Source organism: Leptodactylus fuscus, chromosome 11, assembly GCF_031893055.1.
Source record: "Leptodactylus fuscus isolate aLepFus1 chromosome 11, aLepFus1.hap2, whole genome shotgun sequence".
In the NCBI taxonomy this organism is placed as follows: domain Eukaryota; kingdom Metazoa; phylum Chordata; class Amphibia; order Anura; family Leptodactylidae; genus Leptodactylus; species Leptodactylus fuscus.
In genome coordinates, this window is record NC_134275.1 from 41,192,529 (window position 1) to 41,213,108 (window position 20,580).

The following is a 20,580-nucleotide window of genomic DNA, read 5'->3' on the forward strand; positions in this document are numbered from 1 at the left end:
AGGGTTACTGTGACCATCACGTCTAGGAAAGGTTGTAGGCAACTTGCACCAATTGCAAGAGTTTTTACCATTGAGGTTGACCATTGACTGTACAACCACTGATGGCCTCAGTATCCTCCATTTTTCCTGTGACCAAAGTAAGTGATGGTTTCTCACCTCTTCGCAGGGGTAATAATTTATTTTCCAGAACATCTCTAGCATCAGTCCCTTCATCCATCAGATCCAGTTTGGTTATGACACCAATTGTACGTTGTCCTGCAAAGTAGATGAAACAAGTCTAATAATCTGAATCGACCAACGGCCAAGCGAATACAACACAAGTTTTTCTGGACTCACCTTGGGGATCCACTTCTTTGGCGATTTTCAAGGCATCAGAGTTTGCCAGATCAGAGTTAGCTGGAGATACGGCAAGAATGAGGCAGTTCTCCTTGGTAACAAACTGCATGAGCATGTCGCGGATCTGGGCCTCGATATCCACTGGCTGGTCACCTACTGGGACTTTGGTCATACCCGGGAGGTCAACTAGGGTCAGATTAAGCACTAAAGGGATAATATAAAAGAACAAGGGATATAAAATACTGTATATAGGACCAGTGACCAGAGGAGAGCTATGATAAGGAGGGAATCAAAAACAGAGAATTTGGAAGCATAGTCGTTGGCCAACCATGTCCGACTGACAACTACTATGCCCCCGTACCCCATTATCAACCTTGGGATGTCTATAGAAGGGTGACACTAGTTAGAAGGAAGGTTAATGGGACTGAGCTGTAATACCAAGCACAGCCACTACACAATGAACGGTGCTATGCTTTGTATTCAGTGAAGAGGCCATAATGCTAACAATGCTGGGGCCTCTTCAAACAGAAGATCAGTCGTGGCCCAGGGTGTCAAACTCCCAAGGATCATATATTGATGACCTGTCCTTAGTATAGATCATCAATATTACAATTCCAGATACCCCTTTAAGTCCCATCTCTGGACTGCCTATAAACTGGGGTGTGGATTGAGGGGACCACTAGTAGACTCACCATTTGGAGAATATACCCGAAGGTTTATTGGCACAGGAGAGATGCCCTTGTTAGTCCCGGTGACTCTGTCAGTTTCAGCCTCAATTTCCAACCGAATCTCTTCAAAGTCCGTAAATTTTTTTCCCTTACAATGCAAAAACTCTCCAAATTCTGCAATACAGAAACATGACATAGTATAAAAACCTTGAACAAACATCAAAAAGTAAGGTTGGTCCAAAATCTACTATCTACTACAGAATCAAAAAAAATCAGTGCCCAACCTGCGTCTGCTTAATTCTCAGGATCTATGAGGGTGGCAGAGGTCAGACAACGACCGATTTAAAAAGCTGGACCCCTTGAGGCCTAAGCAGAGACCGCTGGGGACAGGATGGCGGATATGAAAGTGAAATCCAGTTGATAGTGGCCTAAAGTACCTCCATGAGGGCCTGTATGGGGGGCACTTACTGTATAAGGGCCTGCAACTGGGGCACTTACTGTATGGGGGCCTGTAATGTTTATAGTATACTGTATGGGGACCTGTGACAGAGACAGTATACTGACTGGGGGCCAATGAAGGGGCAATATACTGTGTGGGGAAGCATTAAAGGGAGCATTATACTACATGGGGGGCCAGTAATGGGGCGTTATACTGTGTGGAGACCCCAGTCAAAAGCTAGCCATGGGGCCCTATATTTCCTAGTTACCTCCCTTGTATGATGTAAAGCCTTGGCTATGCCAGATTGTCTGTAGGACTAAATTTGAAGAATCAGACTGTTTTTGAGCACAGGAAGCTGTACTATCTAGGAAGACACTACAGATCACCGGCCACACCGCTGACGTTAGCATACCTTATCTGAAATGTACTAAAATAATATATCCTTTACATCGAGTTCCAGGTCAGGGGGCCATATTAACAAAGGAAGACTCTCCATATTGAGCAGGAGACAGGCAGAGATAAGACAAGGTGGTGAACCTTGTTTAACAAATTGTGCCCAAGTATGTGCGAAAATCTCTGAAAGCCATGGAGCCAATAATCATAAATGTACAAGGAGGATCCATATAATAGTACCAGCTGTAGGACCAGAGGTATAATATGAAGCCTCTGGGCCTCAATGCAAAATCTCTACCTGGACCCCCAACTATAATGCATTGTGTATAGTACAGACACCTTATGAGTCCTCACATCCTTTGCACTCCCTCAAGTTACGCCCCTTCACAGGACCCACATAACAGTGCCATGTGTGGGATACCCCTAACATTGCAAATGAAAGTGTGCTATACCAGAGACAGCCACAGTACCCCCATAACAGTGACAGTCAGTCACAGGAGCCCACAAAAGTGACAGCCACAGAAATCCATAATTGAGCCAGCCACAGAACCCCAATGACAGCGCCATGAGGTAAGTGCCCATGTGAGGTAAGTGCCCGTGTGAGGTAAATGCCCGTGTGAGGTAAGTGCACGTGTATGGTAAATGCCCTTGTGAGGTAAATGCCCGTGTGAAGTAAATGCCGTGTGAGGTAAGTGCACGTGTAAGGTAAATGCCCATGTGAAGTAAATGCCTGTGTGAGGTAAGTGCATGTGTGAGATAAATGCCCATGTACGGTAAATGCCTGTGTGAGGTAAATGCCTGTGTGAGGTAAGTGCCCGTGTGAGGTAAGTGCACGTGTGAGGTAAGTGCACGTGTGAGGTAAGTGCACGTGTGAGGTAAATGCCCGTGTGAAGTAAATGCCTGTGTGAGGTAAGTGCACATGTAAGGTAAATGCCCGTGTGAGGTAAATGCCCATGTGAGGTAAATGCCCTTGTGAAGTAAATGCCTGTGTGAGGTAAGTGCACATGTAAGGTAAATGCCTGTGTCAGGTAAGTGCCCGTGTGAGGTAAATGCCCATGTGAGGTAAGTGCACATTGTCTGCACAAAGTAGAGAATATCTGCCAAGTGCACAAACACTCTGTTATAATGAACTTCTGATATTACTGAACGGCCATGAAATATGTATAATCCGGTGAGCAGGATATTACTTAGGTTCCCATAACACTGAACAGTCAGTCGGTCTTTAGAGTGGAGCTTACCGTGGCCTTTAGCATCTCCTTATTCAAAAGGGTGGGGTTGTCATTTTGGGATCACCAAGCAAATTATTACTAGATCCTCTCTTGCTGCAAAATATATGGGCACTATACAAATAAAATGTATTTTTATTATTCACCCCTCCCCTGTTTGCAGGTCACTCTCTTCTCTTTTAGCCCACTCACAATATATTGTCTCCTTGTTTGGCCCATACATTTTACTGTCTTCTTATTTGTCCCCCACACAATACAAAGTCTCCTTATTTGGCCCCCACACAATACAAAGTCTCCTTATTTGGCCCCCACACAATATACTGTCCCCTTTTTTTATACTCCACACAATATATTGTCTCTTTATTTGACCCCCCTCACAATATACTGTCTATTTGGCCCCCACATAATATACTGTCTTCTTATTTGTCTCCCACACAGTACACAGTCTCCTTATTTGGCCCCCACACAATACACTGTCCCCTTATTTGGCCCCCACACAATACACTGTCCCCTTATTTGGCCCCCACATAATACACTATCCCCTTATTTGGCCCCCACACAATATACTTTCTCAATTTTTAGCCCCACACAATACAATGTCCCCTTATTTGGCCCCCACGTAATACACTTTCTCCTTTTTTTGGCCCCCACATAATATACTGTATCTCCTTTTTGGTCGCCAGATAGTATACCGCTCTCCACAGAATAGGTCATCAGTATAAAAAAAAAGCATTGGGTCTGGAAAACCCCTTTAATAAGTGTATGGGACTTCATCTCTTTGTAATCCATCATGTGGGTCACCTATAAAGTAAACCTATGATGGATTACCAGAAGATGTTCACATATTCACCTTCATACATAGAACCCTGTTGGCAGTCTCTAGCCTGGATTCAAAAAGAGAGACGCCAGGACATGGAGGTATACAGGTTCAGTATGGTATTCTGCAGCACATTTACCTACAGATGTTACAGCAAGGCCTATAGATCCTGCACACTCGTAGGTTGCTGAAGTTGCATTTGAGCTGATCCCATTAATGCTCAATTGGCGATAAATCTGGTGACCAGGCAGGGCGAGGATGTGTTGTAATCTGGTGGAGACATTGCTGGGGAACCCTTGTGTGTGGGGGTGAGCATTATTCTACTGAAAAATGCTACCTGGATGCCCGGCTATGAGAGGCAGGATGTCCTGTACATATCAATGAGCTGCTAGTGTCCCTCATAGCGGTGACTGATTGTCGTATGCGATGTTTCCCCAGGTCATCACACCAGCAGGGGGCAGTGTGTCGCTCCACAACAAAGGCAGGAGTGAATCCTTCACTACGAGCCCTCCATACTTGAACCAAAACACTATTAGATCCCAAACGGACCCTGGAATCATTATTAATGGCTACATGGTTCTAGTTCATAGCAGTCCAGGTTTCTCAAGGTTCACGACACCACTGCAGAACAAGGTAACCGTGGCTGTTTGTCAATAGGAGGACACCCTAACTGTGCCATGACTAGTGTATTTCATTCCTTCTGCACCAAGTCACATTATAATTGATGCCAGCACTGGGGGTTCGGGGCCCTTCTTATTCACAGTCAGGGTGCCCTCCAGACCTGTCTATTATGTAAGAAAATCCCCCAAGGGGCTAGAGCGTCTCCTGAGCAGTTTGTGAGTAATGATGGCTCCCAGTTCCAAAAGCTACTGAACATTGTCGTATAACCTCATACTGGCCACAACCCAATGGGGAAATTGTGGGGAAGTGGATGAGGAAAGGGAGATCAGTATACAAACTGCCAGCGCCATGGTCAGAATAGTGTCCTTACACAAGGAGATAGGGTGATGGACACCCCCAAAAAAAACATCACACTATTTTTTCTTTTCTTTGCTCATCTTGGTCATGCAAGTCTTACTAAAGCTGGATGATATAAACATGGCTGCTCTCTTCCAAAAAGTAGCACCACTCCTGTCTACAGGTTGTGTCTGAAATTGCAGCACAGCTCCACTAAAGTGTTCCGGGTTAAGCTGCAATACCCCACACAACCTGTGGACAGGTGTGGCGCTATGGAAGCAACCATGTTTCCTAGACAAACAACATTTGCAGTGCTGACCTTGGGGACCACAGCCACTGATCCGACTTAACCCTTTGTTCAATACCATTGACATGTTTTTCTTTTTCTCACCTGTAGTGCTGTTTACCAGCTGCAGAACCAGTGGCCTACGGGTGACAATTCCAGATCCACGAGGCAGAAAATCCCTGAAAGACCGAATAAGATAAAGTATGTTAAAGGGCTATGGCTGATCATACACACAAGATAGCTGCCACTGAGCATGCATGTGTTTTTGGGTTGGGATAGGGGAGTGACAGCGGATCTCCTCCTAGAACAAAAGGATCACACGTGTTTCTCTTTTTTTTTACTTTCATGTCCCTTTAAAGGTCCCTGAAAAGAAGACCATTATCTAATGGGAGGAGGAGAGTATCAGAAGTGTAAAGAACGGTGAGTACGCTGCAAAACTGACATATAGGAAACCTACAACTAAAATTATATATAGTACAGGTTCCTACAGAAATGGGGTTAGGGCCCCTTTAAGCAGAGGCTGCACTATTCACCCCCTGCATTCTGCAAGACCCTGTAATGTAACCTTATACAAAGTAGTGATATCCAGATAATGTGACGGTATAGATGTTATCTCACAATCGCCGCCGCTTACACCAGTCACAGAGATAAAATACATCACAAATTGATAGAAATGACTCAAGCCCATCCCAAATCACTCGATCTTCATCGCTCCCTCCACCATACTTTACACTTCACTACCTGTTCAGATTAATTCATGTAAGAGGATATTATAGACTGGGCTGGGGACGCTACACACTGACTTGTATGAGTATTGTACAGTATATAGTGTAGTGCTGGGACCCATTCACTTCTTTTGACTGCCCATTGGGGTTGTTTGCAGTTTCCCAGGGGTGCTGCAGTACACCACTAACTACACCAGCACTGCAGCCCCTTCATTCTCAGGATTGGTTGGGGGCTAAAATATTGAAAGCTTATCCTTAGGTTCAATGGGGGTCCAAAACCAGGACCCCTGCTGTTTGAAGCGACTGTGGCACTTGTGAATGCTTCACCCTTTTTCCTATGCTGATGACATCATCAGTCACATGATAGAGCCATGGCTCAGTCCCATTCAAGTGATCGGAGCGAAGCTATAATACCAGGCATAGAAACAATACAATGCTTGGCATTCAGTGAATGCTACGGTCTCTGATGAGTGGTGGGCCTCTATAGAGGATATATTGATCACATATTCTAAGGATAGGTCATCAGCATGTAAACCCTGGGAACGATGAAGTGATGGCATGCCCAAGCTATATACTCCTTTAATGCAGAGGAGCGATCCCATAAGTGTCTACGTCTATAGTATCTGCAACCTAATCAATACCCCCGGATCATGTGTGTTCCTGGCATTGTAGCGGAGCCCTGACTACTCACACACCCGCTCAATAATTCATGGCTTGCAGGTCAGCATTCAGGAGCTGAGCGATGCCTGTCATTTGCTTGTAGACAGAAAAACATCACTGGATAACACAGAACCGCAATCCTATTATTGCATTAATCCATGTCGTATAAGATGCAAACCTGCAATAGTGTTGATGGGAAGTAACCTACCGTATTGCGTACACAGCTCCTATGTTGTCCATGATTACCCTCTGTGTAGTTTGATCCTGCGGTCACTTCCTTCTATCTACCCCTTTTCCATTTTGCATAGACATCCCTTCTTGGTGTAAGGACCTGCCACCACTTGTACCCACTTTTTATTAATGTGGGTGCTATCTCCAGAGTCTTGGTAGAGGCTTGCACCTAATCTGGCAGTAGGTGCAAGTCATGAATGGGGCATCCAACTATGTAAAAGATTAGGGGTCCTGCTGTAAAAGCTAAAGTTTTACCCAAACCATCAGCCAAGTTCCATCTGTACATTTTAGCATCATTTACATATCCCTTTTGTTCTCTGTCTGGGCCCACATCGCCATGATGACTTGTTCACAACATGTCTGTACACACAAGCTCACCATTATTCCCATCCCCGGTCAGTGCCCCCATAGCTTCCAACACAGAATCCATCCTTGACTATATGCTGCTGACCAACTGCTATTTTTGCCATTGAAGGATTAATCTTCTCCTCTCTGACAGTGGAAGGCAAGTGTATCATAAATCTTCTCACTTCAGTGCACCAGAGGGCAGGGGGAATACATTTACAATGCACAGACTGCAAGCCATCAACCAAAAAGGAAATGAAAGAGGTTTATCCACTCCTAGTGTGGTGAGGGTGACCTGAGGTGTCCCAGGCTTATGAGCTTGGCTGCAGCTGCAAACACTGTGACCCCTATAGTTATACTAGTGTGTACCCCTCCCTTTATTAAAGGAGTTTAAAATGTGTTGCAGCTCTGGTCACCCTCACTGGTGTCTCTTTCCTTGACTTTCGTCTCATGTCGTAGTCCTTCCGAGGCCTGTGATTGGCTGTGACGGTTATGAGGGTAAACAACTATAACGCCACCGCAGCCAAGTACACGGAGATCAGCTTCTTTTATAATTTTATCACATTTTGCCCCCTGTTGGGCTCTTTTGTGTGCATCCTTAATCACTTTAACCATGAACTCCCATATAGTATATTATATTATTATGTTATGGCAGGAATTATTACATTACAGGTCTAATACAGAAACCGTAGTGAGCCGATGTCCCCTTTAACCTCTGAACTTCTAAAGATGAGCGGGGGCTGTGACTGTATAATCTGGTGAAGTAATCTTATTGTGCACAACATCAATCTCCACCTAAGGTAAAGCCGGATTAGAGTGCAGAAAAAGAGAGCGCAAGACTGGGGTAAGAGACTGTCAGAGACAGAATGAAATGCTCTGGATACTTTATTCGATATATATTTTATGTGACGGTAACCTTTGAGGCTCCCTTTAGGGTTCAGGGCTTTGTGGCAAGTACAACCCCTGCACCCCAGATAGGTACACTGCTATTACAGGAGTTTGGGTAGTCACCCCTTGATGCCAGAGACTCACAGATGTTCTGGGCAGGTTGGCATGTATCCATCACACTTACCAAGGTTCTTGGAGCTCTGTCCGAGAGGTCGGGATTGTGACGCAGCCTTGCCCCCCTTTTCTGCAGAATGCACCTCTTTTGGGGCTACATCCACTTTACTGCCTCCCAAAATGTAAGTTTGGGTGCTGAGACTGTATTAAATGTCATAACTTCCTGGTGCCACAAGTACAAAAGACAGTTGATACGCCAATTTCTTAAGATTTTACACCTGTTTCAGGAGTCTGGGAGGGACGCCCCTTTTTTCCAGGAGTCTCGCGGATATTCCAGGGGGGTTGGCAAGTATATGTATTATGTACATGAACATGTAGTGCACGTACTACAGACGCCTGGTCTTACTACGGGGCCTATGATACCTATACAGCATGGCCAGCTCTAGACAGCCATGGATGTGTCGAGGGAGCCTTCTCAGACCCTCTTTGTCCCTGGCCCCCTATAGTATGTATACACCTGCCTATGGCCAGGCTGTATATTATTATTACACACAGATGTCAGTATATTAGGTTATTACTCATTCTGTGGTTACCGCTCCGAGGATCAGCTGACTATGAAGTAACCAGGACGGAGAATTAACTCCATATGTCACTGATGGAAATAATAACATGGACGAATCTTGGCCTAGGCTCTGAGGCTTGTGACCACCAGAGGTAATATGGGGGGGCTTTTGTTCTAGGTAACAGAGACCAAAGTCTTTTATTTTATTACATTTTGCCCTCTCTAGGACACTTTTGTGCACAACTTTAACCATTTTAACTCTGAACTCCCTTAGATAGACAGATATGAGAAAGGTAGATAGATAGATAGATAGATAGATAGATAGATAGATAGATAGATAGATAGATATGGGATTGATAAATAATAGATAGATAGATACAGTGGCGTAACTACCGCCGTAGCAGCAGAGGCAGCTGCCACAGGGCCCGGGACATTAGGGGCCTGGTGACAGCCGCTACTGCTGCTATCATTATACTCGGGGGTCTTTTCGGCGGACCGGGAGAGGAAAGAAACATAAAAAACACTGTTACTTACCTCTCCACGATCCGGGCAGGCTTCAGCCTAGTCGTCTGACGTCTCATGACCCCGGCCTGCGTCCCGGGTCATGTGACTCTGATGTAATTGAAGATGGAGTACTAGATGGAGGCCGACAGCGTAGGGGCCAGGAGATAGGTGAGCAACAGAGTTTTATTTATGTTTTTCTCCCCCTGGGTCTCTGATTATTATACTCTGGGGTCTGAAAAGTTACGCCACTAGATAGATAGATAGATAGATAGATAGATAGATAGATAGATAGATAGATAGATATGGGATAGATAGATAGATAGATAGATAGATAGATAGATATGAGATTTGATAGATAATAGATAGATAGAATACATAGATAAATATTAGATATTAGATAGATAGGCAGATGGAGATAATAGACAGACAGACAGACAGATAGATAGATAGACAGACAGACAGACAGACAGACAGACAGACAGACAGACAGACAGACAGATAGATAGATAGATAGATAGATAGATAGATAGATAGATAGATAGATATCACACTATGTTTTGCATTATTGTATATGCCTTATCTGTAGCACTATTATATAGGCACTGTGTTTGATAATATTATGTATAGCAATATAATACATACACTATCTTTGGCACAATTATATGCACTATGTTTGGTACTATTATATGTACACTGTTTGGTACTTTATTTTACACTATAAATTACACAGTTCATCCGGTAAGATAATTTATGCACTAGTACATCCCCCTCTCCCCCCCTCCAGACTGTCAATGAAGGGCTCATCAGTAGAGATCTAAGTGGTGATCTGACGTGACACAATAAGTGGTATTATTGTAACCTCTGACATACACCCGCCTGCAGTAAATTGTCCTTCCATGTGACAAGGGCAGGTGGCTCTGTGGCGCAATGGATAGCGCATTGGACTTCTAGTGTGATGCAGACATTCAAAGGTTGTGGGTTTGAGTCCCACCAGAGTCGTGTTTTATATGTAGAAAAACTAAAATACCTAAAATCCTCTATAATAGGCAGATGAATCCCAATTTGTAATACAGTCAATCTGTATATTATAAAACAATTCTACAGATTGAATATAGTAATCATTTAATATGCTTCCCGAAAATTCCTAAAAGTTATATAAAGAATCTGCTTCTATTACAGATGAAATGTTTTACGTATAAAAAGGCAGCAACATGTAATTGAGGTCGCAAAAATATCATCTTTTACAAAACTTCATTCTGTGGGCCAAAATATTTGTGTTACAAAATTTACATTTTTTAACACAAAATAACTTTTTGTGACAAATACAATTTATTTTCATAATTTGTATCTTGACTTCAATTCATGTAACAAATAGGTCACAAATAACAAACAAATCTGTCTTACATAATTCCATTTTGTGACCTGCGATGTTATTTTACACAGAATATATGTTTTAACACAAAATGACGTTTCATGTCACAAAATATGCCCAGTAATATAAATTTCTGATGGGTTTGGTACTTGTGTGCATTACTTTTGTCAAACAGCCCCTCACAGTAATACTATCAGTGGCTCTGTGGCGCAATGGATAGCGCATTGGACTTCTAGTGTGATGTAGACATTCAAAGGTTGTGGGTTCGAGTCCCACCAGAGTCGCATTTTGCACCACATGAAATATCAATTTCTAAAATCCTGCAAAACACATAAATTTATCCCAATAGGTAATATAAGAAATCTTAATAAATAAATGTCACGGAAATATGGTGAAATATTGATTTAAAAAAAAAAAGCATTTAAAAGCATCCAAATTCAACCCATTAGGCTATGTAAAGCTGCGGGTATTTAAAAGAAAGAAAAAAAAATCACAAAAATTTGGCCAAACTAGGAGATTATATTTTCGGTTTGAATCCCACCAGTGTCGTATGTTGGATGTGGTGAAATATCTATTTCTAAAAATCTTTTAAAAACTAAAAAAAACTAAAATAATAGGCGTAACGCAAATGATATAAATTTTGTTAGAAAATTCCATTTTGTGACCCCCGACGCCCTTATATTACACAGAATGCACTTGTGTAACCCAAAACATTTCAGCAAAATAAGTCCTGGTGGGTTTAGTGCTTGTGTACATATGTGTGCGTGTGTAATGGCATAGAATTCTGTTACAAAATTTATTATGTTACATAGAATAGATATTTGTAACACAAAATCATGTTTTGCAGCACAAAACCCTATTTTTTGTTACGATGCTGCTTTGCGACTTATGCACATCACTTCTGACAAAATGTCTCCCACCTGATTCTCTCAGGTGGCTCTGTGGCGCAATGGATAGCGCATTGGACTTCTAGTGTGTAGCAGACATTCAAAGGTTGTGGGTTCGAGTCCCACCAGAGTCGCATTTTAAACTAAAATTTCTAAAAAAATTTAAAAATCAGCAAATTAATCCCAATGAGCCGTACAAACAATCTATTTGATAGTGCATTCCAAAAATAATGTAAAATCTGAATTATTTTCCCTTTTTTATATTTTGCCTGATAGATGACTACTTTGCGACACAGAATACCATTTTGTCATAAATTATATCAATTGCCGTTTTTCACTAAAAAAAAGTACACAGTACAGTACATTTTAAATCAATAAAATGAATTTTGTGCACACATAAATATATCCAACGTATAAAATATATTTATTATTGAATCAAATAATGACATAAAATATTACCCCATGTCCATCACAGTGTAGTCCATTACGGGACACAAAGTAGATCCGGGGGTGCTGGTTCTCATTGACGAGGCATATGAAATATTACAGGCAATGCAATATGGGAAACATATTCAAATTAGTTCTCCTCCACTCTCTCTCTCTACTGCCACCTACAGGTAGCTTTAATGTAATTCAAATATCGGAATTACAGATTTAAATTTTGTGACACAAAATACTAATAAATTACATGGAATTTAATTCAGTAAGACAAACCATCCCGGCTATCCTAAAGCTATCCATGGTGACAATTTTTATTCTACAGCCTATCAGTACTGGGCGTACTGTTACTTTAAGAAGGGTGAATTCACCTACACGTGATCGGGTGACTAAATGAAAAAAAAAAAAAAAAATTAAAACATCCACCTTTCCCCATTTAACAACTATAATTAATATAATAGAAAGATATTATAAAATAAAATAAAACATGTTAGGTTGCGTATAACCAAATTTCCTGATTTTTCTGATTTTACATTCTGAGCACCCAATACAATTATTAAGAGGCATATGCCAGCACAATCGATTATTAAGACTGGCGAACTACACATCAGTCTTACTAAATCAGCCCCAATATTATGGTTACTTAGAGTACAAGGCAATCTGTCCCATTAATTAGTCCAAATAGGTGGCTCTGTGGCGCAATGGATAGCGCATTGGACTTCTAGAAGGTTGCAGTCATTCAAAGGTTGTGGGTTCGAGTCCCACCAGAGTCGTGTTTTGCACCATGTGAAATATCAATTTCTAAAATCCTACAAAACACACAAATTAATCCCAATAGGTGACATGAGGGATATTAATAAATATATGTCACCAAAAATATTAAAAATAAAGATTTGTCACAGAAATACTGGTTTACTAGAAACTTGTGTCCCAGAATGAAAACTTTGGCAAAAGGGACATGGTGTGAATAACATACAAATCCCTGTTACAAAATTCCATTCTGTGACAGAATATATTTTTGTGACACAAAATCATATTTCATATTGCAAAATTAGCTTTATGACTTACTGGTGGGTTTATTGCTTGTGTATACCCCTTTAACTACGTATATTAGGTGGCTCTGTGGCGCAATGGATAGGGCATTGGACTTCTAGAAGGTTGTAGTCATTCAAAGGTTGTGGGTTCGAGTCCCACCAGAGTCATGTTTTGCACCATGTGAAATATCAATTTCTAAAATCAAACAAAACACACAAATTAATCCTAATAGGTAACATGAGGGATATTAACCACTTCAGTACTGAGCCAATTTGTGGTTTCAGGACCAGACACATTTTCGGGTTTTTTTGTATGGCAGGTTTTGAGGGCTGTAACATTTTTCCTGTATGTCTCAGTCAACTAATTTTTGCGTCTTTTTTTCGGGGACACATAGGGCTTTATTTTTATGTTGTTTTTATTTTCGAATGTGTTTTAATTTTTTTTATATCCGGGAAAATATAAACATAATAAGAGGGAAATTGTGTCTGGTTTTCAATTTATTAGTTTTTTTTTTATTTAATAAACGAAAAGTGTCACTGAAAAACTTTATAAAACAGTTTTTCCTCTCCGTTACGGTAATTTTTATTTTGTATGGTGTCGTCGGGGGTGGGGCTATAACCTTTAATATCGGCGTTTTATTAGCGTATTTTTTTATTATTATTATTATTATTATTATTTTATTTACTTTTTTTTTTAAACTTTTTTATTATAATATATATATATATATATATATATATATATATATATATATATATATATATATATATATATATACAGTCCTATGAAAAAGTTTGGGCACCCCTATTAATCTTAATCATTTTTAGTTCTAAATATTTTGGTGTTTGCAACAGCCATTTCAGTTTGATATATCTAATAACTAATGGACACAGTAATATTTCAGGATTGAAATGAGGTTTATTGTACTAACAGAAAATGTGCAATATGCATTAAACCAAAATTTGACCGGTGCAAAAGTATGGGCACCTCAACAGAAAAGTGACATTACTATTTAGTAGATCCTCCTTTTGCAAAGATAACAGCCTCTAGTCGCTTCCTGTAGCTTTTAATCAGTTCCTGGATCCTGGATGAAGGTATTTTGGACCATTCCTCTTTACAAAACAATTCAAGTTCAGTTAAGTTTGATGGTCGCCGAGAATGGACAGCAGGCTTCAAATCATCCCACAGATGTTCAATGATATTCAGGTCTGGGGACTTGGATGGCCATTCCAGAACATTGTAATTGTTCCTCTGCATGAATGCCTGAGTCGATTTGGAGCGGTGTTTTGAATCATTGTCTTGCTGAAATATCCATCCCCGGTGTAACTTCAACTTCGTCACTGATTCTTGAACATTATTCTCAAGAATCTGCTGATACTGAGTGGAATCCATGCGACCCTCAACTTTAACAAGATTCCCGGTGCCGGCATTGGCCACACAGCCCCAAAGCATGATGGAACCTCCACCAAATTTTACAGTGGGTAGCAAGTGTTTTTCTTGGAATGCTGTTTTTTTTTGGATGCCATGCATAACGCCTTTTTGTATGACCAAACAACTCAATCTTTGTTTCATCAGTCCATAGGACCTTCTTCCAAAATGAAGCTGGCTTGTCCAAATGTGCTTTTGCATACCTCAGGTGACTCTGTTTGTTGCGTACTTGCAGAAACGGCTTCTTTCTCATCACTCTTCCATACAGCTTCTCCTTGTGCAAAGTGCGCTGCATTGTTGACCGATGCACAGTGACACTATCTGCAGCAAGATGATGCTGCAGCTCTTTGGAGGTGGTCTGTGGATTGTCCTTGACTGTTCTCACCATTCTTCTTCTCTGCCTTTCTGATATTTTTCTTGGCCTGCCACTTCTGGGCTTAACAAGAACTGTCCCTGTGGTCTTCCATTTCCTTACTATGTTCCTCACAGTGGAAACTGACAGGTTAAATCTCTGAGACAACTTTTTGTATCCTTTCCCTGAACAACTATGTTGAACAATCTCTGTTTTCAGATCATTTGAGAGTGCGCTTTCCATGCTCGGCGACCATCAAACTTAACTGAACTTGTATTGTTTTGTAAAGAGGAATGGTCCAAAATCCCTTCATCCAGGATCCAGGAACTGATTAAAAGCTACAGGAAGCGACTAGAGGCTGTTATCTTTGCAAAAGGAGGATCTACTAAATATTAATGTCACTTTTCTGTTGAGGTGTCCATACTTTTGCACCGGTCAAATTTTGGTTTAATGCATATTGCGCATTTTCTGTTAGTACAATAAACCTCATTTCAATCCTGAAATATTACTGTGTCCATCAGTTATTAGATATATCAAACTGAAATGGCTGTTGCAAACACCAAAATATTTAGAACTAAAAATGATTAAGATTAATAGGGGTGCCCAAACTTTTTCATAGGACTGTATATATATATATATATATATATATATTTATTTATTTATTTTTTTAATTTTTTTTCAGATTGTGTCCCCATAAGGTCATAAGAGACCTTTGGGGACATCTGATCACTTTTTTTTTTTTTTGTTACAGAGGCTGATTTCCCCTGCAACTGAGACTGGTACATTTAGCCTCAGTTGCAAGAGGAATCCAGCCTTCTGCACGCTGTATACACAGTATACAGAGCTGATCTGGGTCCTGTAGGACCCAGCAGCTCTTGCAAGACGCTGCTCCCGGCGGATCATGTGACCGCCAGGTCAGAGGGCGGCCGCATCATGGCGGCGCCCATAGCCATGTATACAGCGCTCATTGAGCACTGTATACACAGCGATTGAGATGGCAGGGAAGGGAATAAACCTTCCCTGCCATCTCTCTGGGAGCTCCAGCTGAAGTTACAGCCGGCTCCCAGCTTCAGTAGCTGCACGATCTCCGTGCAGCTACTGTGTTCTGACTGGACGTACCGGTACGTCCTGTCAGAACTAGGCAACCACTCTCCAGACTTATAAAGTCTATGGGCGGTCCGGAAGTGGTTAATAACTATATGTCACCAAAAATATTAAAAATAGAGATTTGTCACAGAAATACCGGTTTACTAGAAACTTGTGTCCCAGAATGAAACCTTTGGCAAAAGGTACATGGTGTGAATAACATACAAATCCCTGTTACAAAAATTCCATTCTGTGACAGAATATATTTTTGTGACACAAAATCATATTTCATATTGCAAAATTAACTTCATGACCTACTATCACTGGTGGGTTTATTGCTTGTGTACACCCCTTTAACTAAGTATGTTAGGTGGCTCTGTGGCGCAATGGATAGCGCATTGGACTTCTAGAAGGTTGCTGTCATTCAAAGGTTGTGGGTTCGAGTCCCACCAGAGTCGTGTTTTGCACCATGTGAAATATCAATTTCTAAAATGCTACAATACACACAAATTAATCCCAATAGGTGACATGAGGGATATTAATAAATATATGTCACCAAAAATATTAAAAATAGAGATTTGTCACAGAAATACCGGTTTACTAGAAACGTGTGTCCCAGAATGAAACCTTTGGCAAAAGGTACATGGTGTGAATAATATACAAATCCCTGTTACAAAATTCCATTCTGTGACAGAACATATTTTTGTGACACAAAATCATATTTCATATTGCAAAATTAACTTATGGACCTACTATCACTGGTGGGTTTATTGCTTGTGTATACCCCTTTAACTACGTATGTTAGATGGCTCTGTGGCGCAATGGATAGCGCATTGGACTTCTAGAAGGTTGTAGTCATTCAAAGGTTGTGGGTTCGAGTCCCACCAGAGTCGTGTTTTGCACATGATCTTATTTATATGTCGTCTCATAGATTACTATCATGTGACCATTTTGTCGTAGATACTACTAATATGACTCAAATCACTATCTATACGATTTTTTCCTAAGCTATTATGCATTACATTTCAGGGTATCTTCACACATGGCAGATTTCAATACATGTAACTCTGTTCTGTACAAACAGATGAGGTTGTTATTGTGACATGTGCATGGATTTCTGCAAACCCCATAAAGAGGTATGGAACAGTCCATTTCTGCATCAAGGAGACAACTGTCAATCACTGATAAGGACCGCCCACTGGACTCCTAAGTAGACCAAACAGATTTAATTGAATGAATGAATGAATGACATTTCCACAAAACCATAAGTTCAGCTCCTCCGCCTGTATAACATGAACCAACAGACTGGACAGCATATCAATATAGCAGGGATTGCATAAAGTGGATACATTTAAAGGGACATTCCAGCCGTATTAATTGATGTCTAGTGAAGGTCATTGTGGTTCCATACCCCTGACATTCAGCTGGTTGAACAGATGACTTCTTCAAACTAGTCACAGCCCCATACATTGTATAGTGGTTGTGTTTGGTACTGCAGCTCTGCCCCATTTACTTGAAGGCTCGGGCCACACAGTGGCCCAAAGATAGCCATATCATCTGACTTCTTCACTTATGTTAGTGAATGGAGTCGCATTACAACCCCGAAGGTGCCATAAACATGACTTCTAGCAACAATAAGGTCGACATTGCTTGACTTTTTGTGGTAAAAGCAGCACCCCTGCTTCACAGTGCAACTCAATTCATTAACATGAGCAAAGGAGTCACAGAGCGACACGGAGATCTTTGGAGTTGTGGCCAAAAGCGCCATGTGGCCCTAGCCGAACAGACTGAGCTGCGCACAGGCCATGTAACATCACGATTATCAGTAGAAGCGGGGCTGAAGAAGTACCACTACCACTTCAACCAGGTGATAAGAACAAGCTGGTGTAGATTTGCACCTAGGCACAAAGCCGCCATCATGATGACACAAGAAACATCAAGATTGGCATACAATACACTGGTATTGATGAAAAAATCTATATATACATATAGATGAACAATTGACCAATTCTGGCCAACTTGAGACAGGGGTGAACCTACCCCTTTCGCCGCCCGAGGCGAACTACAGAAATCCGCCTGGAGGGGGCGTGTCCGAGAGGAGGGGGCGTATCCGAGCGGAAGGGCGGGGCTTAGCGCCGTTCGCAGGCAGAGAGCAGGCACGGAGAGGACCTGCTCTCTGCCTGAGCGTGAGGGGAGGCTGCTGGAGCAGCGCTGCTTCAGTGGCCTCCCCAAACCACCGCTCGGTGCTAAGCCAGTCCAGGACAGCTTGTCCTGGACTGGTTTAGGGAAGCAAAAATGCCGCCCTCCCTGGGGTCCTGGCATAGTGCCGCCTGAAGCGGTCGCTTCAGGTCGCCTCATGGGAGGTGCGGCGCTGACTTGAGACATGGTCAGTGACACTAATTCACAGGTCATGTTATATAGCCACTCTTCATCCCCTGCTTCCCTGGCCGCCCACCTGTTATCACCCTGACCTGCTGAATTCAGTAGCTTTATTAGTCTGTCAACGATAAGTCATTAGTTCAAGCCTATATAACCGGAACATACATGGAAACTGTAACTCATTGTTTGTAAAGCAGAAGGACGAGGAGTAAACGCCCTCTCAGGTGCACAAACTTTGCATGTGGGGGCTTATACATCCTGCGATGACACGTATGTTCCAGGTCATTATTGCTATAGGTTTCTGTAAAGAACAGCACAGCTGAGTGAAGGGCCAAAATATGGATCTGCAAACATCTTATCATTGCAACGTCTGCCCCCTGACTATGCAATGCATATGGAGGCCTCTGGCTCTCTCCTGCCAGAATAGTCCCTCTCTCGATTACATGCACACTCGGCCTGTGGAAAAGGAAGGAAAAACTGTCAAGCAAACAGGAATTTGTTGGACAGGATCGGACATTGATATTCCCATTTTTCTCCCAGTATCGTCAGGGAAGATTCAGAAGGTCCAATCCACCTTACATCTGGTCACTTTGGATAGCCTAAAATTGGAGATAATGGGAAAATCTACTCTATATGTCTTCCCCCATACATGCTGACGTGTGTTGCTTCCAAAATTCAAGGAATTGGAATTGTTCACATTGTATTTATCAATAAAGTTTAAAACATACAGTTTTGCCAAAGTCAACCAGGCTGTAGGCCCAATTTTTTTTGCCAGATATTTTTTTTACCAAAATCTGAGCAGCCATCCATCCCCTTCCCATGAATCAGAAATGAGCGGCCTCCCTGCCAATAACATGGCTGAACTGGGTCGCACGGAAAGATGCTCGTTTCCTTCCCAGAAGGATGGGGGAGTAAAAACCGTCAGTCTCCATGGAAACAAGTCAGCAAAGTAGAAAGAGGGCTGTGATAGTGTCATTACAGATAACTGTCACAGCGAGGGTGCTGAATGTGAAAGTGTGAGCAGCCGCCGCCATCAATGCGAGAGGAAGATGAGGGGAGTGTAAAGGAGGCAAGAAGAAAGGAGACGGGGAAGCAAAGGGATTAGGATGAAGCCTCCATTTTACAGTTCACTATGACATGAGCAGAAATAGTGCACATTGCATGCTTGTGTCAGAAATAAACTAGGATCTGAAAATCTCCCTATTGTTAGGGGTCCAGGCAGCTGAGATGTGTCTCCTTGTTTAGTGCCTATGACATAAAAAACATGGTGGTCATTTTCACGTACAGCTTGTGGATCAATGTTGACTCCCAGACCCTGCAGGTCTGAAGATGGGAGTTGTGATACTGACTGATGGTGAAAGAGGAATCCAGTTTGAGGCTAAGGCTAAGTTCACACTATATATTGGCAGCTGATTGGGAGGTAGATTCCAATCCAGAATCTGCCCTCCATTGTTTAAAAAATAAATAAATAAAAGCATCCAGCTTGATCCTTCATATTCACAGACTGATTAACCCCATTATCCCAGGGGCTAAGTCAGTGAGGAAAGCCATGGCCAAAAGGCAAAACCACAGTGTTCTGGCTAAATATCAAGCACAGCGCCATAAATTTTATAGTGGCTGCACTTGGTATTGCAGATCAGCCCAACTCACACAAATGGGGCTGCAATCAGGCCATGTGATGCATGTGATATCACTAGCCTGTGGAGTGGAAGAAGTGCTCCTCAGGTCCTGCTGCCATTTTGAGCAGTCTCTGGTGTCAGAAACTTCCCCTCTAGATCTAATACCATACCTCCCAACCGTCCCGGATTTTATGGGAAAGTCCCGGATTGTGGGTCCTGTCTCGGTTGGCGGGGGGTATGTCGCAGTTGAATACCAGTGTGCTCCCTGTGTGCTCCGGGCGCTGTAGGCGCAATGTGATGACATCACTCACATCGCGCCTGCAACTTCCAGAACATTCCATGACTGAGTCTGCAGTCAGAGAGGCAGGGGAGTGAGGAGAGGTAACTGTCAGTGTTTATTGTGTTAAAGTTTGAGGGCAATTTGAGGGGGGAACATGATGAAGAGGCAAATAAAACTAGGGGCAAATAGAGGAGGACATGAAATTAGGGACAGATGAAGGGGGGAAAATGAAAGAGGATATTAAACTGTTGGCAGATGATGGGGGGACACAAAACTGGGGAGAGAGATGGACAGGGGACATGAAACTGGGGGCAGAGATGAAGGGTGGACATGAAACCAGGGGCAGACAAAAGCGGGACATTAAACTGGAAGCAGACAAAGGAGGGACATTAAACTAGAGGAAGATGAAGGAGGGACATTAAACTGGGGGCATATGAAGGATGGCAATTAAACTGGTGGTAGATTAAGAGGGACATTAAACTGGGGACAACTAGAGGAGGAGATTAAATAATGGGGGTCACTAGATGTGGACATTAAACCATGGGAGTAGCTGGAG

General features: G+C 42.1%; 1 protein-coding gene and 7 non-coding genes across 23 annotated transcripts in view; 7 read left to right on the forward strand and 1 right to left on the reverse strand.

The window, feature by feature from the left end:
* DNM1 (dynamin 1) overlaps nucleotides 1-20,580 on the reverse strand; it is a 68,387-nt gene that overhangs the window by 41,275 nt on the left and 6,532 nt on the right. For all 16 annotated transcript variants that reach the window (XM_075260597.1, XM_075260594.1, XM_075260587.1 and 13 more), the window contains exons 2-5: nucleotides 5,228-5,301; nucleotides 1,029-1,178; nucleotides 337-540; nucleotides 157-255 (exon numbers count right to left, since the gene is read on the reverse strand). In XM_075260597.1, the coding sequence (XP_075116698.1) occupies nucleotides 157-255; nucleotides 337-540; nucleotides 1,029-1,178; nucleotides 5,228-5,301 (527 nt within the window). The remainder of the gene's footprint in view (nucleotides 1-156; nucleotides 256-336; nucleotides 541-1,028; nucleotides 1,179-5,227; nucleotides 5,302-20,580) is intronic.
* Nucleotides 10,065-10,150, forward strand: TRNAR-UCU (transfer RNA arginine (anticodon UCU)). The gene is given in 2 exon segments: nucleotides 10,065-10,101; nucleotides 10,115-10,150. It is a non-coding gene; the product is annotated as a tRNA-Arg (tRNA).
* On the forward strand, nucleotides 10,722-10,807 carry TRNAR-UCU (transfer RNA arginine (anticodon UCU)). The gene is given in 2 exon segments: nucleotides 10,722-10,758; nucleotides 10,772-10,807. It is a non-coding gene; the product is annotated as a tRNA-Arg (tRNA).
* Nucleotides 11,459-11,544, forward strand: TRNAR-UCU (transfer RNA arginine (anticodon UCU)). Its single transcript is given in 2 exon segments — nucleotides 11,459-11,495; nucleotides 11,509-11,544. It is a non-coding gene; the product is annotated as a tRNA-Arg (tRNA).
* TRNAR-UCU (transfer RNA arginine (anticodon UCU)) lies at nucleotides 12,536-12,621 on the forward strand. Its single transcript is given in 2 exon segments — nucleotides 12,536-12,572; nucleotides 12,586-12,621. It is a non-coding gene; the product is annotated as a tRNA-Arg (tRNA).
* On the forward strand, nucleotides 12,965-13,050 carry TRNAR-UCU (transfer RNA arginine (anticodon UCU)). The gene is given in 2 exon segments: nucleotides 12,965-13,001; nucleotides 13,015-13,050. It is a non-coding gene; the product is annotated as a tRNA-Arg (tRNA).
* Nucleotides 16,119-16,204, forward strand: TRNAR-UCU (transfer RNA arginine (anticodon UCU)). The gene is given in 2 exon segments: nucleotides 16,119-16,155; nucleotides 16,169-16,204. It is a non-coding gene; the product is annotated as a tRNA-Arg (tRNA).
* TRNAR-UCU (transfer RNA arginine (anticodon UCU)) lies at nucleotides 16,554-16,639 on the forward strand. The gene is given in 2 exon segments: nucleotides 16,554-16,590; nucleotides 16,604-16,639. It is a non-coding gene; the product is annotated as a tRNA-Arg (tRNA).